At 47.4% G+C, this 24,688-nt stretch overlaps 1 protein-coding gene across 1 annotated transcript in view; it reads left to right on the top strand.

The window, feature by feature from the left end:
• Positions 1 to 24,688, top strand: part of B4GALNT3 (beta-1,4-N-acetyl-galactosaminyltransferase 3) — a 92,459-nt gene that overhangs the window by 48,659 nt on the left and 19,112 nt on the right. Inside the window, exons 2-3 of the mRNA XM_059184452.1 lie at positions 17,022 to 17,125; positions 18,169 to 18,246. Of these exons, the coding sequence (XP_059040435.1) occupies positions 17,022 to 17,125; positions 18,169 to 18,246 (182 nt within the window). The remainder of the gene's footprint in view (positions 1 to 17,021; positions 17,126 to 18,168; positions 18,247 to 24,688) is intronic.

Below are 24,688 nucleotides of genomic sequence, written 5' to 3'. Positions count from 1 at the left end.
TGCGTGACTGTATCATTTGTTGTGCAACTGGGACACCATTGACAGTGAGTCCTGGCTGTTAATAAGACTGCTAGGACAGCCACTGACCTGGGTCTGTCCCTAGCCAACTTCACTTCTAGGTGATCAGAGACTCTTGGATTATAATTTGGGTGTGCTAAGAAGGCATTGCAGGATTCTGAGCAGGGAATTGCCATGGCCTGACTTGCATTTTAGTGGAGTCCCTCCTGCTCTAGACTGTAGGGTCTGAGGGTGTGCACTCAGGGACTAGATGAGAGGTGGGTATGATGGGGGCAGGAGAAGTCGAGGGGTCAGAAGTAGGCCAATGTGGGATCATTTTTGAAGGTACAACTGACAGGACTTGCTGATGAACTGGGGTATGGGGAGAGGAATCAAGCATGGTTCACAGATTTCTACCCTGGGCAGTTGGAAGGCTGGAGTTGGCCATTCACTAAAATGGGGAGGAATGGGGAGAATGGGCAGGAGCAGGTTTGGCAGGAAAAGTCAAGACTTGTGAAGTCTGAAATGCCTCTCTGATCTTCAAGTGGGGAAATGAGTGAGTCAGATCCTACCAATGTGGAGTTTGGGGAGGGTCAGGGCTGAAACTAAGGAAGGCATAACAGACTGACTGATGGTATTCAAAAAGATCAAAAGAGATTTGCAAGGGTTGGACTGTAGACAGAAAAAAGAAGTCGTCTATGGACTGAGCCCTGGGGTAACTTACACGGTGTGTAAAGGTAGGCAAATGAGGAGCACCTAGCAAGAGGAATGAGCGGTGGCTTGTAGGGAGGAGAGTGGGGAGTCCAGAGATGGTCACTTTCTGCTCCATGAACTTCTACGCTGTGACCTTGGGGGAGGATGGTGTTCATATGTTACTTTTATTTCAGAAAACGCTTCTGGGTTCCAGTCGGGGAACTGGGTGGGGCTTGGAGAGGGCCAGTGGAAACAATCCAGATTGTCTTGTAAAATCTAGGTCTCTGTAGGGGCAGTGACTGACTTCCATTCCCAGACTCAGCAACTCCACCTGCTTCTCAAAACACTTGCTCTGGACCTGCTTCCAAAACACTTGCTCTGGACCTGCTTCGTCACCAAGTCTTCCCTGACCACCAGAGTCCTCCTCTCGACGGGAGACTTATTTGGTGATTCACAGCGTGTCACGTTCTATTACCAAATCTTCCTGCGTGTGCAAAGCAGTGTTGTGTCATGGAAAAAAGCACGGTGGGGGTGGGACATAGACCTGGGTGTGAAAATCCACCTCAGGGTACATTAGCCTCAATGGCAGAACTATTGGCAGTGGCCTCTCACTCCTGACTGGGTTAGTTTATTTGCCTGCATTTCCTTCTTGTAAATAGGTCTCCAGAATACTGGTTTGTGCTGGTTGGTGGTGAGGATTAACTGGGCAGCAGTGGAGAAAGACTGTGGCCTTTGGAACTCAAAAGAACCAGTATGAACCCCAGTTCAGCTGTTGACAGGATCTTGAGCGAATTATGTAAACTCTTTAAACATCAGATGTACTATGAGGAGAATGGGGGAAATAGTACTTACCCTATAGGGTTATTGTCCCTTGGAAATTAACCCATGTAAAATGCCTGGCAGAGTCAGTGCTGGGTCAGTCAATAAGTAGCTGGTACCCCAGTTACTCAAGGAGCTGCCGGTGAGCCTGAATGCAGGAACAGATGCCTAATTCATTCATGGAGCGAATTGATCTTTCTAACGGAAATGGTGGAGGGAGGTGTCAGGGAGATGAGACAGCTGAAGCTCTGAGAGGTGAAAAGACTTGCCAGAGGTCCCACAGACAGAAGGTGGCAGGGCCGGGATTCATTTCTAGATCTTTCTTTCTTTCTTTTTTTTTTTTTAAAGATTTTATTTATTTATTTGACAGAGAGAGAGATCACAAGTAGGCAGTAGGCAGAGAGGCAGGCAGAGAGAGAGAGGAGGAAGCAGGCTTCCCGCTGAGCAGAGAGCCCGATGCGGGGCTCGATCCCAGGACCCTGGGATCATGACCTGAGCCGAAGGCAGAGGCTTAACCCACTGAGCCACCCAGGCGCCCCCATTTCTAGATCTTTCTGACGCTGAACATGGTTCTTTAATGAATGCATGGTCAGCCACCTGCCCAGAGCCAGGCGAAGCCTCACCATGTCCATACTAGATGCTCAGTAAAATCTAGTTTTACAGACTGCTCATGCAGCTTCCGCTTTCCATCCCTAGGTCTCTCTTTTTAAGGCTTCCTTCCCGCTACGAGCCATTTAGTGCAGCCATCACAACTCTAATAAACGGATCCCAGAAGCCAGTTCAAAACCAACAGCAGACTGTGCAGGCTTTGTGAGAAATCCGGCTCTGTTCTGTATAGGGGTGAGCTCCAGGCAGACCTAACTCGCTGCCTCCACCCGCTCCGGGGAATATTTGCATCTTCCTCCACAGACAGCCTACAACAGGCTCTTTGAAAGATGGAAAGCATATTCCCCTAAGACCAGGGAATGCGAAACAGTTAATGGATTCCCAAGGGTTTTATGTATTACCGGGATACCGACCTCTATCGCAGGTCAAGGTCATTAAATATCAAAAGTTTATGCTCAGGAAGCCAAAAAATAATCTAAGTTCTCTGTGCCTCACTTGTCTTCACAAATAGTCCAAGTAAGAGAATGTTCCCGAAACCATGTGGGTATCACACAGGTAAAATGAGAGCTGCACAGATGGGAAAGATGGAAATATTAAACTGTTAGCGGCACGCGGCTTGGTGGTTGCAAGTCTCCCTCTTGCTTTTTAATCTTTGGAGCTTTCTTGTAGCATTGGCTTCTCCAAAGGGCTCTGTTACTTTTCTCTTTTTTGGTAAAGGATCAGAGTTGTCTGCCAGATTTCTCAGCAGTTTTTATCAGCTCATCTCTTTGGCTATCTTTGAGTTCCTCTTTGGTTTCCACCAGACCTTGTTGATTGGTTCTTTCACTGAAGTTCTTTGAGCCAAATCAGGCACACAAATTCAGGCTGAGTGACCAGCTTCTTAGCACAGTCTACTCGGCAAAAAGTGGGTAAGTCGAGCCCTCACTCAACTTTCAGTAGTGCTCGTGATAATGCTGAAAGTTTTCTTTGATTTGCCAGATTGGTCCCTTTCATATTTTTGGCTCCATAAGTCCTCTGTGTGGGGGGGCGGATTTCAAAATATATTTGGCTTAGCAGTGATTCTCTGTCATCTCCACTAATGTGTACAGTTTAGGTCAAAAGTCACTTGTATCCGGATATGGTGGTAGATTGGCCTGTTGGCTCAGGGAATGGGAGTGGTGAAAGAAGTTGTTGGGGGGTAGGGTCAAGGGCAGGCAAGATGTGAGATGGAGGACCTTGGAATGACCTTTTATCCTCTCGAGTGTTTGGGCGTTTCTAGACAGCCCTCTTGTTAATCCGGTATAAGTGGGCTTGATGGAATTGTATGGATCAGTCGTGCTTGGCCAGTTCACTAGTGAATTTAGCAAATTTGGTGAGGCTAAGGACCATAGAGTTTTGTGAAACTGATGATTTAGTGTCAGATAAACAATGTGACTGTTTGGCCTGAATTTCCAGGAAAGATTAACTGTTTCAAACATACTGTTGCCTTGGTTACACCACCTATCCTGATTTGGGGTTCAGAAAATATGGTCGCTGACATATCAAATAACCAGTTGATTTAATCAAATATTCATTTTTTTTTCTACTTACTGTACTTTTCCCTTTAGACATAGGGCTGGTACTTTGATTGTATGGGCTATAAAAGCCATATACTAAATAGTTTAATCAGCTGTCCTAAGCATCAGTGTTTTATTGCGTTTGTGGAGATAAGAGTTAGACTGGTGGAAATTGTATGGTATTTTATGGTATTATGACCAATAGTGTCTAAAGTAGATATTTCAATTTCAGTTCCTCTAAAGTAGATATTTCAATCATGACACTGCAGTCCAGGGAGCAGATTTTTATTTGTGAAGGTAGAAGACAGGTAATACCAAGTGAGCTCTTGGTGCTTCTACTTAGCCTTTTCCTGAGTTGAAATTTTTTTCCTGTTCCCAAACATATTTTTCCATTTATTTTAAAAGTAGTTGTTTGCCAAGAGAAGAGCATTTTTTCCCTTCCATGTAGAGTTTTAATAGATAGCATGGCAAGGTAATATTTAATGTGCTTGTGGTTATATATGTATGTAGGTTAAGTCTTTTTTAATCATGAGAGAACAGGAGCACCTGGGTGGCTCAGTCAGTTAAGCATCTGCCTTTGGCTCAGTTCATGATCTCAGGGTCCTGATTCAGTCCTGCATCAGGTTCTGCTAGCGGAGGAGTCTGCTTGTTCCTCTCCCTCTGCGCCATGCACGCATGCGTGCATGCTCTCTCTCAATCTCAAATAAATAAAAACAAAAATAATTAGATAACAGGGGTACCTGGGTGGCTCAGTGGGTTAAGCCTCTGCCTTCAGCTTGGGTCATGGTCTCAGGGTCCTGGGATCGACCCACGTTAGGCTCTGTGCTCAGCGGGGAGCCTGCTTCTCCTTCTCTCTCTGCCCGCCTCTCTGCCTACTTGTGATCTCTCTCTCTGTCAAATAAATAAATAAAAATTTTTTTAAAATTAGAGAACAAAATATAATAAAAGCAACAAAAGGCATTTCAGTGAAATCCATTAGTCATTTATTGAACATCTACCATATTTAAACGTGCCTACAGGAGAGACAAAGGTAAGTGTGACACAGCCTCTGTTTCCGAAAAGCTCAAAAGCCTTCTGTTATAGAACAGCCACAGATTCTGGATTTAGAATGGTCTGGACCCAAACTAGCAGGCTCTCAGATACTCGGAGAAACTTGTTCCCCAGGTTGTCTCTTTCGAGCGCATCCCTGTTTGCACGAGTGGCTGTGCTTGGTCCTAGGATTCCAAACAACAAAGGTCTTACATCAGCATCCTTACCGCTGTGTGTGTTCAGAAAGCCCAAAACCTGGGAACCACCTCCTGCATTAGCAGCTTAGTTCTGTGGTCTGAACAGAAGACTCCTGATCCAGAAGAGAGGAAACCTGGATTCAAGTCCTGGTTCTGTCTCTAACTTGCTTTGCCACTTCAGCCAGTGGCCCAGTCTTCAAGGCTTCCCCGCTCTACAGTGGACAATGTTGAGGCTCCAGCAATGATGATCTCTAAACTCCCCCATAGGCCAACAACTCTTGCATTCTCTCTCCCTAGTTTTTTTTTTTTTTTTTTTTTTAACTGAGGTTAAAATGAATTAGATGGAGTATCACTTTCAAAGGCTCTGACGAATGATTGTTTTACCTCTCTTTCTGAGAAATGTGTTTTTGAACATTGTCTCTCTGTATGAGTCTGGAACTTTTCCTGAGGATATTCTAAATAATCAACTCTCCCATTTTTATGTATTCTATAAAGTCTCTTAAGTATTGGAAAACTAACTCCATGTGTGTACTTTCGGCTATCTCTGCATTTTATGTGCCCCTGCTTTAAAAATATAATGACTCTGACAAATTCCACTTTTTATTTTTTAAATTTTTTTAAAATTTCACTTAAAAAAAAAGATTTTATTTATTTTGGAGAGAGAGCGTACAAGTAGGGGTGGCGAACAGGCAGAGAAAAAGAGAGAAGCAGACACCCTGCTGAGCAGGGAACCTGATGCGCAGCTCCATCCCAGGACCCCAAGATCCTGACCTGAGCCAAAGGCAGACGCTTAACCGACTGAGATACCCAGGCGCCCCAAATTCCACTTTTGTCTTAGGAATAACAGTCAGGGGACCCTGGCTCACTAAGTCGCTCGGTTGGCAAAGCAGGTGACCCTTTGATCTCAGGGTCGTGATTTCAAGCCCTATGTTGGGTGTGGAGCCTACTTTAAATAAATAAATAATTTTATAAAGGAATAATAGTCATTTGTTCAGAGCTAAGTTGTTTTCACGTGGAAGATTCAGAAAAATCCCCATGCTATATCTGCCCCCTCCCTCTACCTGTTCTAACAGAGTTTGCTGGGGTCTCATCTTTACTCTACACAACATGCCCCCCCCCCATCCACCACCCGCAGACACCGGACCCAAGCTAAAACCACTCAGGTTCTCTTTCCTGGGAATTTAACTCTGAGCAGAGACACACAGAAGGCGTTTGGAGCAGAGTCTTGGGCCGGCTGCTGAGATTCCAGCCACTACCCTGGTTCTTGGCCCTTCTGGGATCCGGTTGTGTCGTTCTCTCTGATTCTGTGAGCTACTCTCCAGTTTTTTCCAGAGTTACCTGTAGCATAAGTTAGGAAGGAACAGAGGAAGGAAGGAAGACAGGCAGGTCTATGAAGGTAACCGGAACAAACTATGGTGAAGGACCAGTTTTTCCAGTTTTTGCTTTTAGTTCCCAGTCTGTCACTGACTGATGTGGTCATGCTACATTTTTCCAGGATGTGGCATTCAAAACATCCAAAAATGACCTATACCATGTTCAGTGATGATCCCATGTTGATGTTCAAAAAGGCTCTAAATGCTTACTCTGAGTTTCTGTGCCTGTCTTACTGAGGACTAGTATCAGCACAGAGCTGGGGTATCTAGGAGCCCAGGAAACGAAACTTCACTCTGAAGTCGGGATGTGTTGAAGCTGCTAATTTCTACATAGGCTAGCGTACTCAGTTCCTAGAGAAAGCCCTACACTGGGCCCACTCAGAAGTTCTGCTTTTCCTCCTAACTTGTTGGCTGGGAGTACTCCAACCTGATCCCACACACCCACCCCTCCTCCTCCTTCAACTCAATGTCTCCAGACTTCTTATATTCTCAGTCAAACAAGAAGTTTGCTGCCTTGTCTCCACTATGAGGACAGCAGCCTGGCTCCTTTGGCGTATCTCTGGAAGAATGAAAAAGTTTTTAGCAGTTCAAAAGAGAGTGCCTTATGGAAGAAAAGAAAACAGGGACTCACACAGATATGTATACATCCGTGTTTATAGTAGTAGTAGTCACAATAACCAAAACGTGAAAACAACGCACGTGTCCATTGATGGGTGTGTGGAGAAATGAAATGTGGTCTGTACATTCAATACAATATGGTTCAGCCTTAAAAATTCTGACACATGCTAGAACCTGAATGGACCTTGAAAACATGGTGCTAAGTAAGCCAGACATAGAAGGCCAAATACTGTATGATTTTGCTCATATGAGATAACGTAGAGTCAGATTCATAGAGACAGAAAGTAGAATGGTGGTTGCCAGAGACCCGGGGCAGAGAGGAATGGGGAATTAGTGTTGAATGGGTACAGAGTTTCAGTCTGGGAAGATAGAAAAAAATATTGGAGATGGTGGTGGTGGTTGCATACCAGTGTGTGCGTAATGCCATGAAACACTTAAACATGGTTACGATGGCAAATTTTATGTTAATTGTATTTTACCACATACACACAGAGACTTGGAAGTTGAAGTTTTGAAAAGAGAGACTGAGCACCCTAAGAGAGCTTTCTCAGAGGTAGCCTCGGTTTGTGCCTTTGTGAGTGCCCACGGGTGTTGAGAAAGCCTTCAGCAGGTCAGCTTCTCAGAATGTCAGGGCTGGTGTCTGTCAGTTCATTCAAGCCTTAGTCCAGAAGACCCCTAGATAGTTCTGTGATGATAAACACAGCAGGTCCTTCCTGTACCCTCTGTGTCGTTCATTCATTCATTCAGTCAATCAGCCAGCCAGCCAGCCAGCCAGCCAGTCAGTCGGCCAGTCAGTCACTCCGCATGCGTGAAGTGCCTGCTCTCTACAATGGGAACATAAAATCAGGCCCAGGTAGTTTAACCACTCTCTGAAGCAGGCATAGGTTAAAACTGCTCCTTTCAGCTGATTTATACAGTGGGAAGACAACGAAGAACAAGACCTAGCCCCTGCCAGCACAGTGCTAAATTCCAGCCCTTTCCTCGCGTGGCCTCCGTCAGAGTGCCACGGAACACCAGCAGCTGCAAGCCCACACCACGCCATGGAGGAGCAGCCTCGAGCCAAGAATCAAAGGCCCAGGCTCCAGCCTGGCCTTAGCACTGGCTTCCATTTGACATTAAACAAGTCTGTTGACCTATCTGTGGGTCTGTGTCCCCTCAGCCTCACGGAATGCCTCCCAGGATGGGGGTGAAAGTAAAAATGAGACCAAGTGTGTGAACGAGCTCTGATACAAAACGTGAGCTGGGTTGGTTGTGGTGGGATGGTGACACGGGGTTGGGGACACACAACTCGGGCCTCTGCCGTCGTTTGGTCCAACCTGTGAGGTTCTGCTAATGGTGATGTGTTGTGAAAAGGAGGGGAGTAGAGTCCCCGGATTCCTCTCTTGTCCCCCATGCCTTCCCTGTCTCATTCATCACCTCCCCTTCCCCCAAGCAGGTCGTAACAACCTCAGCTTGGCATTGGCCAGTCACCTTCATCAGTTCTCCCAAATCCAGCCTCTGGCAGTCTGTCAGATCAGATAATGTGTCTGATTCATTTTCAGGCCTGGTGCAGAAAAGAGAATGGGCTCAATGAGATGCTTAAAAGAGTGTGGTGTTCTAAGAGGAGACATCGGGTGGAGGGGGGAGGTGGAAGATGGCTCCTGACTTCTTTTCCCAAACCCAGTCCTTGTGTGGCCCTTAGAAAACTTCCTTGGCCTCTGGGCTCCTCTCTCTTCCTGCTTCATTTGGATCCCATTGTTTTTTCACTCACCAAACCAAAGGGTGTGTGTGAGAGAATTGTTAAGAGAATTTTTTTTTGATGAGTCAGGTGCTTGGGTTTTGAAAATCTCAGCTCTCACACCGCATCTAGAGGCTGTGAGGTTTGGGCAGATATGTACCCTCCTCACTGCCCATGGCCTCCATTTTCTCATCTGTAAAATGGGAATAATATTACTGTCTACCTGAAAGGATGGTTATGAAGAGTGAATGAATGAATGCTTAGCATGCTGACTGGCCTAAACAAGTGCACAGATGTTAGCTTTTGTGGTTATTCTCTGTTAAATGCACTTGGTACTAACCTATTTAGTGGCCTGAGTGGGTTAATGCGTGGAGGAGGGCTTTGTCAACAGTGTTGTTCCCCTCCCAGGTCCCTTTTGGCATTTTACTGTAGTAACCCCAGAGTCTTTATAATTAACATAGTTATTATCAAATATTCCCACTTCTCCCCTCTTGTCTCATTACCTGGCTGGGTGGGCTCGCTCTTCTCTTTTTCAAAGCTCTTCTCCCCTCCTAGCCTTCCCCACCGCCCCTGGGCTAGGGTTTTTTTCCTTCTGGTTCCAACTCTTTTCTTTCTAGAACACCTTCCGTGAGCCTGAAGGTCCTCTAAGACCCGTAACTATGGAAACCACGCCTCTCCCTTATGTTGGAGAGGGGCCACCTCCACCCAGCTGGGAAAGAGTCCAGGGATCTTGGGCCTCTGCTGCTCCCTCCTCCCTCCTGAAAAGAAGTAGAAGAAAGAGCACTGTCTTTTGACTGGCTCCTGGACTGTTGTTCCACTACGGCTCCCACCTGTCAGGGCTTCCAATAGGCAATGTCAGCCTTCAACTGTGTCCTGGGGATAATTCTGCCAAAATGACTTTATTGCCATTTTACAGAACCAGGGTTTTCCTATACCTGTGCTGCTTCTCCTGAACTCTCTGGGATCCTAAAGACCAGTTGCCTTATTCCAGAATGGTTTGCAGAGTGTCTTGCCTGAGGTTCTTGCAAATCTGGAAGATCATCAAGCCCTATCCCATCACTCACCTCCAGTTAGCCCAGCTTTCTACTGTGGGTCTGTTTGCATAGAGCAGAACTGGCCTGTACACGCCCAGAGTGTATGCGCAGGTGTGAGTGCCGGAATACACGCACAAGTCCACAGACATGTTGGTCCTCGTGCCTCAGTTTTTACCTTCTGTTTTGTTTTTTATGATTTTATTTTGAAGTAATCTACACCCATCATGGGGCTTGAACTCACAATCCTGAGCTCAAGAGTCGAATGCTTCCCCCCACTGAGCCACCCAGGCATCCCTCAGTTTATACCTTTCTGTCTATTAGGGCAGTTAGCAGAGTTCTGAGTATACAACATGCTCAATACATACCACTGATTTGTTGGTCCACTGATTCATTTATTCACTCTTTCCCAACCTGCTAATTGCTTCTTCTTGAGCACCACTAAACTTTCTCTTTGCCAGGAAGGAAAAGGATTGTTCCCCATTTTCCTCCATGTTCATAATCTTGTCCGTGTCCCAGTCCAGAATCAAGACTGGAAACAATCCCGGTGACGTCCATCATGATCTGAGGGGTCCTGAAACTACCTAAATGGTCCTTGTCTAGGTCCACGAGAGGATGAAAACACCTCTTCAGTGGGCTTGGGCCAGTCTTAGAAGTCCTGGGCCATAAACTTCGTTTGTGGCTGTAATTGTCCTGTTGACACTGACTAGCAAATAGGGCCTTACATGTTGTCGGGGTTTTTGTTTTTGTTTTATAATAATGATGATGACGGTATCCTAAGGGTGCCTTGGGACCTGGCCAAACCTTCTGGGACGTCTACCGATCAAATCTGTGGCTCTGGGAATGGAAAGTTACAAGCTAGGCTGTGTGCAGACAGACCCTATGTTCCTGGAGCAGTGGCAGAGCCATGGAAAGGGCCTTTACCCTCTCTGCCTCCTCTCCTCATCTACCCCCTTAAAGTTGTTTGCTCGAGTTTGTTCGACGCTTGAGTGAACAGGAAGTACTGACAGCAGAGCTGAAATACACAAGCACATAGTTGGCTTAGCTCCAGTGCCCTCTTTTAGGCCCCCTTTAGGTGGCACCCAGCAGGGCAGTAGGTACAGTCCCTTGCATCTTGCTGGCAAGCCTCAGCCTGCCAGCAGCCAAAACCATTCCAGCAGCTCAGGTGCTAGCTTGGCAGGGAGCTGGGGAGCAGCTGGCCGTTCTGGTTCCTGTGCTCCGCTCTAAGCAGCGGCAGTTGGTGGGGGGGGGGGGGTGTTGAGGGTAGGGGGTAGTGGGGGAAGAGGCTTATCAAGGAGGATCTGGGGAGACGCCTGGGCCCCACCTCGTGCCTGGTCCTCATTATCCTCACCCCACCCCCAGCACACACCTGTGCTTTGAGGGAGGGTGAGCAGCCCGAGCAAACCACTTCTAACCTTCTAAACCTCTGAACCAAACCCTGCATGCAGACACAGTGCTGGATTGTTTACCTTCAGGCTGGGAAGGACGAGGCTCAGAAACCAGGAAGAGGGGAGCAGGCCTACATGAAGATGCTTTCATGTCTAGTTTTCAGCTGTTTGGGGGTACCCGGGTCTCTATACTCCCTCTTGCTTTTCTTTGGCTTATATGGAGAGGTGTTTGTGGCCAAGTTAGAAGGAGTAAGGAAATAGTCTGGGGGGGCGGGGGTGGGGGGTTGGGTGGTGGTTGGCAGGTGTGGGTGGTGAGGGGGAGGTCATGAGGGACGGGATAGTTTGGTGACTAAATGAGTGCGTGACATCAGGTGATAATGATGGTGATGTAGAAGTGGATGGAAATTCTCAAGTGTAGTCAGTAGGGACTAGCGGAGTTAAGGACGTGGACTGTTTTTCCTCGGTTCAAATACTGGCCCCTTCCACTTATGACCCCTGGCTTTCAGCAAAACTTTTAAACCCTAAGTCTTGTTTTCCTGAAATACTCTATATTTCATCTAATATGAATATATATATGCCTCACACATCAATATTAACTGCTAAGGTTACGTGAATAATAAGTTCTCTTGCATCATGGTGTCATGGGCTGGGAAGGAAAGATTAAGCCGCACAGCCTTCTGTCTCTGTCACTAGAGCTTTCTGTTTGCCTCAGGGACTGCCTCCCAGGTGACAGTCCCGGGTTTCATCCCTGTTTGGCTGTGTCACCGCAGGTTTCTGGCTGGGGGTGGGGAGGGGTGTCCAGGCCCTGCTGGCTTCTAGACATAGGGGCTTTGTTGTGCTGAGGACATGTGACTGGCCCTAAAGGACACTCCAAGGTCAGAGCCACAGAGCCATAGTCTTGCCTTTTTGTCCTAGGACTCAGGGCTGGTTGCTGGCATTTGTGGAAGCGTGCCCTGGGTGGCACGACCTCTCATTCCCTTGGCAACCTCTTGTCCTCTGGGTTCATCACCTCTTCCCTGGACAGACGCTGGGCTTCTAAGCAAATCCTCTGCATTCACCCTGGATCTTTGGGTCCCTGACATCTGATGGAGCCCATGGGACCAGCCCTCCTAGGCTCCTCCTTCAGCCCCAACATCCCACTGCCCCGGAGTGGGGGTCAGTGTCCGTCTTCTTCCTGTCTTGCAAAGAGTGTTTGATTCAGGGAAGGTGCCAGCCCTTTCTTGTGGAGTGAGCCCTGCTCCAGCCTGGCGACAGGCTTCAGAAATACTATTTCCATGGCCCCCGCCTGCTCCCCAGGTTCCCCATCTTAGTAAATGGCAACTCTGGCCTTCCAGCTGCCCAGGTCAGAATCTTCAATTTGTTCTTGCTTCCTCTCCTTATATCCAACCCATGAACAAAGTGAGTCAGCTGTACTTTTAAAATCTCTCCCAAAGCTGTCTGAGCCCTGAGGGACTTCCTTTCCTCCTGGTATAAATGTCCCTGCTGGCCACATGACACCCTGCCAAGGGAATCAAGCCAGAGGTCAGGAGAAATGGATGTAGGTTTTGGACCTGCCCCATTGTGATGAATAATAAAACCATCAGCAGCTACCGACTGGTTGCTGATTATGTCCCAGGTACTAAGTCCTTTACGTGGATTATCTTATTCACTGTGTGACCTTGGGCTGATGACTCCACCTGTCTGTTTCTGTCTTTTCATTTCTAAAACGGAGATGACAACAGTCCACGGGGAGGTTGTGAGGATCCAGTGAAATGGTGAACGTGAGAGTCTTTGAAAAAAGCACCAAGGGGTATATGTAGCCCATATTTTCCACAAAGAGCCAACGTGATCATCTTCAGGCCTTTGAAGAGTTCACATTGCACAGAAGAGAGATGTTGGCGAAATTCCAGCTGATGGTGAATTTGATAGCCCAGCTTTGTGAGGGCAGAATGTGAGGCCCATGGTGGTGCTTTATCTGTCACCTGAGATCGGGGTGTCTGTCTCCTGGCACAAATGTGACACCTGTTGCAGGAGAAACAGGCCCCGGCAGCTGGCACTCTGGGAGGAGAGGTCTGACCAGGAGCAGGAGGCATTCACTTATCAGAGGGCGAGTGACAAGTGTCAATAGTTAAATCAGCACATTCTTTAGCACCAAGTTCCCCCCCAGGGGCTGAGCAATGCCTGGGGATCTACTCGCAGGATTAAACAGAGGCAGAGAAATGGGAAGAGGAATTACCAGATGCCCAGCAGGCCCGTACCTGATACGCATTCAGTGAATGTTCACAACACGGATGGATGGACAGAGGGGAGGACTGGAGAGTAATACCTGGGAAACAGACAAGGAGAGTGTGTTATCCATTGCTCTTTTACCCCTGACCCTGCTGGCCAACAGTCCGCTTTCTCCTCTGGTCAGTAAGCAAAGGAAGAAGAGAGTAAGAGAACTACTGGCCATTTGCAGTTTACAAAATTATAAAGGGGCCTAAGCTCATATGTGACTCTGAGGTCTGGAACCCTAAACTCATTGAGGAAGGAGTGCTTACAGTGTGTCAGAGTACTTGCTCAAGCAGTCACCATTTAAAAGTGATAGATAGGGACGCCTGGGTGGCTCAGTTGGTTAAGCAGCTGCCTTCGGCTCAGGTCATGATCCCAGCGTCCTGGGATCGAGTCCCACATCAGGCTCCTTGCTCCGCAGGGAGTCTGCTTCTCCCTCTGACTCTGTCTTCCACTCTGTCTGCCTGTGCTCGCTCTCGCTCGCTCTCTCTCTGACAAATAAATAAATAAAATCTTTAAAAAAAAAAAAAGTGATAGATAGATAATTAGATCTGACTCTAAAGCCTTGCTTGTCTTTCTCCTATACTCTGAAGTCTGCACAGGGAATTTCCTACTCCTGAACTTACTAAAGGCTGGGCTGTTGACTACCCCATCTCAACACCTGTCACCAGGTGCAGCACCCGGTTGGCTTTAACCTCATGGATATCTGCCCCCCTCCAAACCCCCATCAGTGGATTTGTGCTTGTTCACGGAGAGAACCACCTCTTACCTTCCTTTACAGAGAAATAGAGGCAGACACTAGTTAAAGGTGATACAGATGGATTTTATTCAGTACTATCATGATATGGGAAAGAGATCTCAGGAGAGAACTGAACTCAGTTCTGAATACAGCAAAGATAGCTGGGGATTTATAGCTAGCAAGCAGAGTGATGGGGCCAGGAGATGGAAAATTACCAAGAGGAGACATTGGGGTGGGGGGGATTCTTGCTGAACTGGCTTAACAGGATTCTTGTCAGAGGTTGGCCGAGGACTTATATATCAAGGGTGGGAAGATGAGGAATTGATCACGTATCAGAGGTGGGGGAGATTTGTCTTAGAAAGACCTAATAGGATTCTTCCTCGCATGGGGCTGGACCAGCTAAGCACAGGGCCCAAGAACAGGCTTACTCAGAAGGAGGGCTCAGAAGAGCCTGTCTATAATTTGGTCAAGGAGTCTTCATCATATAAATAAAGTTTAAAAAAAAAAAAAAAGAGGGCGGGGCGCCTGGGTGGCTCAGTGGGTTAAGCCTCTGCTTTCAGTTTAGGTCATGATCCCAGGGTCCCAGGATTGAGCCCCACATCGGGCTCTCTGCTCAGCAGGAGGCCTGCTTCCTCCTTCCCCTCTTCTCTGCCTGCTTTCCTGCCTACTTGGGATCTCTCTCTCTCTCTCTCTCTCAAATAAATAAAATTTAAAAAAAAAAAAAAAAGGAGAGTCTTCATCAATTCCCAGCAAATGCCGGGGATAGTTCATTGACCTCGGGTTGACTCACCTTTGGTGTGACTTCCAAGAGTCAAAGGATTTTTCTGGAGCTGAAAACTAGTCTATGAGAAAGAATGTGCATCTGAGACATGCTGTAACTCCCACCGAAAGGGGAAGTAGTGTTTTATTGTTTCCCCACAATTTTGTCTAGAAGTAGATGGCTTTTGGTTATAAGAGCAAAGTCAAGGAAGAGATAACTTGATCATTCAGAGGCAGAAGCAAGGCAGAGCCTGCCCACCCCTCCCCACCGTGTGACTCATTCATAACCCAGCACCTAAGCTCCCCAACCACTAGCCAGAGCTTCTTGGACTTGGGAAGGGCGGGGGCTCTTAAATAAGATGTGTCTGAGTTGGAGTTAACAGGTGAACAAACTGCTTTCTCCTGAGTTCATCCAGAAATGCAGGGTGTAGGTCTGGGAGCTTTCTTTCTCTTCCTCCCTCCCATATCCTCACTTCACTCACTGGCTCCAGAATCCTGCTTCCCCAGGACATCCCCCTCCGCCCTGAACTAGTCTGACCTGTCCCTGCCTGCTGGCTGGCCAGCCATGGAAACAGGAGAGACCTTGATGGCAGAGGGATAAACCCGCAAAAGTCCCCATAAACATAACATGAGCAGAGGTTTAAGGTCTGTGCAGAAGCCCAGAGAGGCACAGATCCCCAGCTGAGGCCTCTGCCCCTGGGACTCTTGAAAGTTTGTGCCAAAAAGTGCCCACAGGAAAAAATGTAGGCAGAATGAGAAAACGCTGGCTTAAGAGACAGAGAGGCTCTCTGTTCTGATCCTGGCTTCTAAACAACTCCCTCTGTGACTTTAAAGTCTGTCTGCTCTTTCCCCATCTGCAAAATGGGGGTAACCAGACCTGGGTTATCTCATAAGATTCATTCATTCATTTATTCATTTATCTATTTATCTAGCTATCTATTTATTTTACGGGGCGGGGGCACAAATGCACACGCAAGGGAGGAGCAGAAGGAGAGGGAGAGAGGGAAGCAGACTCAAGCAGACTATGTGCTGAGCGTGGACCCTGACGCAGGGCTGGATCTCATGACCCTGAGATCATGAACTGAGCCGAAATCAAGAGTCAGATGCTTAACCAACTTAGCCACCCAGGTGCCTCTCTCACAAGAGCCTTATAAGGCTCAGAGGAGATGCTAAGTAAGCATTAAAGGGCCCCACCAAACAGAACCGGAAGAAAAGCATCCCCGACCTCCTCACCACAGTCCCCCTCCTGGAGTCAATTACATAAACACTCACACGAAATGGTGGTGGCCCCCTGCTTGCGTGCGGGCTCATGTTCATACACTGTGCTCTTTTCCTCTGTGGCTGGTTGGCTGTGTCTCGACTGGGCTCACATAGGGTTTCTCAACACTTCTGTTCTGGGCCATGCTCTCCGTGAGCATGAGTCTAACCTCTTCTGTGCGGCACCCACCACACTGGGAGCATTTTGATGGAGCTGTTGGAGACAGAGTAGTAGCCCAGTGGAGGATCTGGACACTTGGGTGCCAGTCTCAGCCTTGTCACTGTTTGTTACATGAGCCAAAAGAAATCATTTGGCCAGCTGGGGTCCCATTTCCCTCATCTGAAAAGAGGACCAGATGATCTTGAAAGCCTTTACGAGTTCCTGATAACTCTGTGATATGGGTCCATTGACCAGCAGTGGTTTGGTTTCACATGCTCAGTCTGACAGTCATGGCCAAGTGGCCCCCTTGAGGCGTGGGGGGCTCTGACCCGCACAGTGCTTTGCTTCGTGACTCTTTGCCGGCACCCCAACAATGTCCCATTCCCTGCCAGCAAGGCAATCCTGCTGTCTCCCTGGGCTCAGAGGAAGGGGACTGAGCTGGCAAGGGAGCAAACTTAGTTCCACTGTCTTCAATGCCCATTTCCCCACCGCAGCTTTCAGGAGAAATAGGCCTCAAAAGGCTGTTGAGAAAGGGTCAGCCTGTAGTGCGGGGCACCCTCCATGGGCAAACGGATGGTGCTCCCATTTTCACCTGGCCTGGCTCCTTCTCTGATTATGGAAGACAGCAAATTTTAATGTGCTAGGAGCTCATTTCCTTTCCCTCTGGGCTACTGACTTTGGCCAAGTTTTAACTATCTTTCGACCTTCCCCCAACTTCATGCCCACTGTAGGAAGAGATGTGAGGAGTGGCAGAAGGGAAGGAGCTTACCTCTTTGATTCCCCTCAAACCTTGCAGACCTGTGAGGTCGTCATGTTCTGTTGACCTTATTTCTCTGTTCGTTCCCTTCTGTAGGATATGGCAGCTGGAGAGAACTGGCCAAGGCTCTGGCCAGCAGGAACATTCCAGCAGTGGATCCAAATCTCCAGTTTTATCATCCCCCGAGGCTGGGCCCCCAGGTATGTGGTGGGGCCAGCCCATTTTCCCTACTAGTGTATTAGCATGGGCCCTCAGCTGTCCATGACCTTAAAGCCTTAAGGGCATTCCTCTACTTTTCTGTGGTAAGAGAGGTCAAGGAGAGAATTCCTGGAATTGTACTCTGGCATCATAGGATCTCATTAGCTGGAGGAGTAGAGCTGTCCATCCTGTCCTCCTCAAACCCTTCCTCAAGCAGCTCAAGAGGCCCAGAATTAACTGCTCCAGGCATGTGGCCTTTGTCTCCAATAGTAGCAGAGGGCTTAAGGTAGAACCACACATCCTGCCTCTTGCTGGCCTGAGGCCTAGCCTGATGTCTTAGTGATGATCCCAGATGCTTACTGCTAAGAGTCAGAGATGAGGAGATAGACATCATATATAGTTGCAAATGGCTGGAGGACAGATTTGTAATGGAGCATTTTTTCTATAGTGTTTCAGTGGTCAGTGGTCCCTATGGAGGCAGGAGGATCTCTGGGTGGGAATTAGGGTAATTGTGGTCTAATTCAGTCTGGAACCCTAAGATTGAGCCTCTGAGCCTAGAACAGATGTGGATCTCCAAGGCTGGGCCAGAACCAGACTGAACCCATGAACCTACACGGTGGGTAGGGAGGGACTGGCATGTCCCCAGGGGGCTTCCACTTGTTAGACAAATGAGTGACAGACCTGGGCAGAGTCCTGGAGGGATGTAGAGGAAGACTGAGGCAAGTTCCTGTTCTCAGAAGACTCATCAAATTAGAAATTATTAAAAAAAAAAAAAACCAACCACGAGAGAAAAGGAAGAAAAAAAAAATTTTTTTTTCCATATGGGAAGACAGAAAATTCAAGAAAGTAAAAGAACCCTAGGAGAGTATGCATTGATGAAACTGTAAGGGGTACAGGGTAAATAATAAATGGGAGTGTCCCTTATATTGATAAGTTTCCTGGAGGCAGGGACTGTATCTCCCGTCCCTCTGCCTCCCCACAGGCACTTTCAAGGGGCCCCCAATCCTAATGTTCCCACGAAGTTCATTCTTCACTCTTCTGCCAGGACCAAGACTTGGAGCGAGGTGGGAGTGGTAATAGCAGCTACCTGAAGTGGAATAAGCCTGTCCCCTGGCTCTCAGAGGTAAGGGGTTCTCCACTGTTCGTGTTCTTGGAGACAGTCAAAATACAGTTTTCACAGATAATTCCAGAGACCATAGACAATTTTGGTCTGGTGGTTATTATTAAAAATTCTCATCTGGGGCACCTGGGTGGCTAATCAGTTCAGTGTCTGACTCCTGATTTCGGCTCATGTCATCATTTCAGGGTTTCAGATCACCATCACCGAGGCTGGGCTCTGCACTGGAGCTGGAGCCTGCTTAAGATTTTCTCTCTCTCCCTCTGCCCGTCTTCTCCTCCACAACCCCCACCACTTGCAGGCACTCGCTCTTTCTCTCTCTCTCTACTCCCCCGCCCATGCCCCCTGAAAATTTTTTTCATCTAATTTAAAAAAATAAAAAGTGCTTCAGGCTCATTCAGTTTTCTTTCTTTAGAGGAGAGCATTTGCTCCAAGCCTGTTGTGTGCTGGTTTTTTCATCTCATCCCTTATCAGTTTTATGACCCATAAGGTAGTGGTCATTGTTCTCATTTTATAAGTGAGAAAAAACAGGACTCAGGAAAGCTACGTGACTGACTTTTACATCCACATCATTTTTTTTTTAAAGATTTTATTTATTTATTTGACAGAGAGAGATCACAAGTAGGCAGAGAGACAGGGGGGGTGGGGGTGGGGGGGAAGCAGACTCCATGCTGAGCAGAGGGCCCGATGTGGGGCTCAATCCCAGGACCCTGGGATCATGACCTGAGCCGAAAGCAGAGGCCTTAACCCACTGAGCCACCCAGGCGCCCTGTCATCAACATCATTCTTTTTTTTTTTTTTTTTAAGATTTTATTTATTTATTTGACAGACAGAGATCACAAGCAGGCACAGAGACAGGCAGAGAGAGAGAGAGAGGAGAAAGCAGGCTCCCTGCCAAGCAGAGAGTCCGATGCGGGACTCGATCCCAGGACCCTGAGATCATGACCTGAGCCAAAGGCAGAGGCTTAACCCACTGAGTCACCCAGGTACCCCCCACATCATTCTTAAAAGATAGGCTTACCGAACTGTCTTTCTTGGACTAGTAAGCCTCATAAGGCATTCCAGGAAGAAAGGAGTCTGTTGTCAAAGAAGGCTTAAACACCTTTATATTACATCCAGTTCGTAGAAATACACATTCACATAGGAAAGGTTCTGAGAAGTTCTACAGTAAGCTGTTTAACTTTGTTTAGCTCCCCAGGTACCAAAGCTATAGGTCTTCTGCCTTTTTAATCCCGTGAACTATCTCTTAATATTCTATGAAACTAGTGTTTTAAGGAACATACTCTAGGAAATGCTGCTTTTTATAGGAAAATTTTATAGGAAGTGGTTTAATGTGTGAATAAGAGTTGCTACGATACCTTCCACTTTTATGGGATCTGAAGGATTCTTTTTCTTTCGGTAAATAAACTGAGGGGTAGAGCAGTTAATTGACATCTCCAGATTTCCTTGAATAAATGCTTATGCCAAGACTCTGTAAGTAGCATGGTGCTTTGGGGGTGAGAAGTTTATGGGCTTCATATTTTACATCCTGCCCATAAACCAATGCCTTTTAGTCCCAAAATCTGTGGACATGTATTACTTTTCTTGGCTGGGTGGTATTGGGAAGCCCAGTCTTTATCCTTACCTATCACAGGTTGAGCTCTTCAGCCTGTGTGATTTTATTTCCAGTCTACCTGTTTGCTGTGGGGTAGGAGAAGAGGAGGCAGTATCGTGCCAAATATGGTGTTAGGTTATCCATGCCGTGAAACTGCCCCTCTGTTTAAAGCCTCGAGAGAGAGACAGATTACAACACTGGCACACCTGTGCTAGTTGACGTCATCAGGTGATTATGCCCCACCCCACCTGCAGTGTTTTGAAAGCGGTTACCTTAAAGACCATTGGTCCAATGATGATCTAGCCTAGAATTCTTTGAGGATAATTGGAATCATTTTCCTTTTTGTTTTGGTGTGTGTGTGTGTGTGTGTGTGTGTGTGTGTGTGTGTGTGTTTTAAGATTTTACTTATTTATTTTAGAGAGTTTACTTATTTATTTTAGAGAGATGAGGGCAGGGGGGAAGGGGCAGAGGGAGAGAATCCCAAGCAGACTCTGTGCTGAGCAAGGCATAGGACCTAAACCCACAACCCCAAGACCATGACCTGAGCCAAAATCAAGAGTCCAGTGTTCAACTGACTGAGCCACCCAGGCACCCCAGATCATTTTTCTTAATAGCCCAATTATTTCAAAAGATTATGACTGCATAACAGTCTGCATTTATTAATCATTATTTTCCCCACATTTTTTGGCCAATCAAGGATAGAGATATATATGAAATTAAAACAGTGAACAAGTAGTAAACAGTGATTAAAATAGGATTAACTTTCTTTTTTAGGATGAACTTTTTAAAAGAAATAGTTGATTTTTAAATAAGTTTGTATGGCCTTTTGGTGGTAAATGACTGATTTCTACTTACTTTTTTCTTTTATATTAAAAGTAGCTTTGGGGCGCCTGGGTGGCTCAGTGGGTTAAGCCGCTGCCTTCGGCTCAGGTCATGATCTCAGGGTCCTGGGATCGAGTCCCACATCGGGCTCTCCGCTCAGCGGGGAGCCTGCTTCCCTCTCTCTCTCTGCCTACTTGTGATCTTTCTCTGTCAAATAAATAAATAAAATCTTAAAAAAAAAAAAAAAAGTAGCTTTACCAGGGTACCAGGGTGGCTCAGTTGGTTAAGCGTCTGCTTTCTGCTCAGGGCTCAGGTCACGATCCCAGGGTCCTGTTCAGCGCAAAGCCTGCTTCTCCTGTTCCCTCTGCCCCTCCCCCAGCCCATGCTCTCTCATGCTTTCTCTCAAATAAATAAAATCCTTTTTTAAAAAGTAGCTTTTGGGGCATTTGGGTGGTTCTGTCATTAATCATCTGCCTTCAGCTCAGGTTGTGATCCCAGGGTCCTGGGATTGAGCCCGGAATCAGGCTCCCTGCTCAGCGGGAAGCCTGCTTCTCCCTCTCCCGATTCCCCTGCTTGTGTTCCTTTTCTCGCTCTGCTCTCTGTCAAATAAATAAATAAAATCTTTTTTAAAAAAGTATACAGGGGGGCACCTGGGTGGCTCAGTGGGTTAAGCCTCTGCCTTCTGCTCAGGTCATGCATTGTCTCAGGGTCCTGGGATCAAGCCCCGCATGGGGCTCTCTGCTCAGCGGGGAGCCTGCTTTCTCCTTTCTCCCTCTGCCTGCCTCTCTGCCTACTTGTGATCTCTCTCTGTGTGAAGTAAATAAATAAAAACTTAAAAAAAAAAAAGCATACATTCTTTTAAAAGAAATTATTTTAAAAAGTAGCTTTTACAAAAAAAAAAAAGTACCTTACAAAGTCCTCATTACAAACTTCATGGATCTTTAGGGAATCACTGACCCAATCATCTTACTTCCCCAAGAAAGAAAACAAGGCCCTTTGGAAAGGCTGAATAACGTCTGCCCCACAGAGCTGCATGATGGTCCCTGCCCCCACCGCGGGAGCCTTTCCGTTCCCATCTCCTTACCTGTCTCCTGCCCTTTTGACAGACCATTTCAGCAGGTTAATGATAAATGTCATTTATTGAACATCTAGCTGTCAAGGAGCATCAGGTGGTACTGTTATCCCCCTTCTGCAGGTAATGGCTCAGAGAGGGGTTAACTTGTTCACTTACTCCAGGTGGCCTCACTAGGACACAGCTGTGCTCTGAAGATGAGCAAAGACAGAGGATAAGAAAGCTGACAGCTGTCTCTTCTTTTTCTCTCTGACCCAGTCTTTACCCAGCAGTGCAGGGTCTCTGGGGCCAGAAGTCACCCTGGAAAGCAAAGCAGCCATCGGCATTCTCTTTGCTGTGTCAGAGAGACTGCCAGAGTGGATGGCTGTGGGGCTGGGCTTCATGGGGTAACTGCCCTCAGAAACTTAATTTATAGCACCCCAAATCCTGACTCTAGTTCACAAACCCCACTGATGACTACAGACCTCAGTGCCAATTTATTATTTACGTCCATTGACCAAAAACACTGTCTGATGCCCAGGGTGTTCCATCTGGAAAAACCAAAATAGTTACAAGAAAGAAATTTGGTGACTCCAAAATAAGATCGAAGCAAGTTAGCGTTTCCCTGGGTCATGCCACGCTGGCTTTGCGAGCTAGGGTCTCTTGAGGAAAGGGCTGAGACCCAGAATCATCTTCTCAGGCTTACTTATTTTTTGGTAGCAATTTTATTGGCATGTAAATTAAATACCATATAAGTCATCCATTGAAGGTGTGTAATTCCGTAGCTTTTACTAGATTCATAGAGTTATGCATCCATGACTGTTACTTTAGAGCACTTTCATTACCACAGAAAGAAACTCCATACCCATTAGCCATCAGCCCTCACCACCCCATCCCACGAGACCTACACAAGCAATAATCTACTTCCTTTTTTCTTTTTAAGGTATATGCTTTTTTTTTTTTTTTTTTGGCCCTTATTATTATTATTTTTAAGTAGGTTCCAGGCCAAACATGGGGCTTAAACTCATGACCCTGAGGTCAGGAATCACATGACCTACCGACTGAGCCAGCCAGGGCACCCAGTAGTCTGCTTTCTGTCTCTCTAGGTTGCCTGTTCGGGACATTTCATATAAATGGACAATGTGACCATTTGTGTCTGGTTTCTTTCACTTAGCATGACGTTTTCCATGCAGTTGCCTGTACCAGCAATTCATTTCTTTTTCTGGCTGAGTACTCTTCCATTGTATGGCCGTACCACATTTTATTTATCCACTCTCAAGTATCCCTTCTCAGCTCCTGCCTCTCCTGGGGACAGAGGTGACTTGCTCCTGCCTTCATGCCAGGTGCCCCCCCGACTCCTCGGCAGTAGCCCCTGGCACAGGGGATACCAATTGTTAACACGTCTCTCTCCTTGGAGGACCACAGCTCTTTTCATCTTGAACTGGTCCAAAGCAGACATTCGGTGCTTATCAAATAAATGAAGGAACATAGGGTTCCGAGCTTAGCTCGCAAGCATGTGTTCGTTCAAATAATTAAGATGTTCTGGGAACACAGAGGAGGGAAGCCGTTAACTCTGGGGAGGAAGTCAGAGAAGGATGAGCCACGGTTTGGGAGGCAGGGGAGAAAGGAAAAGGCCCTCCCACTGGGAAGGAGTGTTTGTAAAGACTTGGAGAGGCGGAGCTTGAGGAAGGCGAGGAGATGGGTGTGGGAGGCATGCAGGTGTGTGACAGGGAGTTGCCGGAGGAGAGGCTGGGAAGATAGGTGAGTCGAAAAGACCTCACCTGCCAGGGTAAGGTTTTGTTCTGAAGCCTCTTGGGAGTCGTCTGAGGTTTGAAGCCACAGAGTGACATAATCAGGTCTATGCTTTAGAAAGACAATCTTGCAGGCAGTGTAAAGAATCAGTGGAGGCAGAGAAGGTTCCTTCCAGTGAGGAGGCTCTGCTGCAGGTCTGGCAAGCCCAGTGAGGCCAGGCAGAGGCAGTGTGGTGGCAATGGAATACAGTGGACATTCCCGTCTGAGGACCCACCAGGCTGACGTTATCCTCCTGCATCCGTATTCCCATACACCCTCCCCACTTCCCTAGGGTTAATTGCTGTGTGTTTGGAGGGAGTCAAGTTTACCTGTCTGGTCCTCAATAATCTCACCTCTAAAATGAGAGGGTTCCAACAAATATTTTCTCCACTACTTACAACTGAAAGTTCCAAATCCATCACTGGCTGTGGACATACCCTGGTGACGGGAGCAACCAAGTGTCCTTCCCTGGGTCTCAGCCCCACCTGGAGCATGAAGGGAGTGGGCAAAGGGTGGTGCTAGTGAGCTGAGAGTCCCTCATCCCTGCCGTGTACAAAATCTCCAAACCTTGGAGAGATGCAAGTCTTGATAGGGGTTGCCATTCCGGGCCTGGGGAGGAAGACCGTGGCCACTAGTCCTGCAGAGAACCCCACCTACAGCCTGAGAGTGGATGAAGCATGGTCTGAGGGCTGCCATGATGCCGAGTGAGGGCCTAGGTCTCGGAGGAGAGGGCTAGTCGTCTTCCTTCACCCCCACTTTCCCTGCCTTCCCTTCCCTGGAGCATCCCAGGCTACCCTTGCTATAGCAAGCAAGGACCTGAGTGGGAGGTGGGAGGCAGCCAGCCCAGCTCCTTCCTCCTTCCCCTGCCCAAACCCCCTGTGTCCTCTGGCCTTCTGGCTGAACACAACAGATTTCTCTGGTGGAATGCCCTCCTTCCGCAGTTTGCTGTGGATCTGAGCACACTGCCCTGAAAGTCTCCCAGGGAGGGGCTGAGAGGAGGACATTTGTGGGAGACAACTGAGTCTTGTAAACTGGACTTAAAGAATTTCCCCAGAAGTAGCACAATGTCCCCATTCTTTCCTTCCAAGAAGCCTCAGCCCGCCTCCCACCTACTCAGCCCACATTCTCTCTCCCACCCATCCCAGCCCCCAACTTATATTCCCCGGTGTGATGGCTGCTTCCCAAGGCCC

This window comes from Mustela lutreola, chromosome 8, assembly GCF_030435805.1.
Source record: "Mustela lutreola isolate mMusLut2 chromosome 8, mMusLut2.pri, whole genome shotgun sequence".
Lineage (NCBI taxonomy): Eukaryota > Metazoa > Chordata > Mammalia > Carnivora > Mustelidae > Mustela > Mustela lutreola.
The sequence above is the reverse complement of the archived record's forward strand: the minus strand, read 5'-3'. Positions and strand labels throughout refer to the sequence as shown.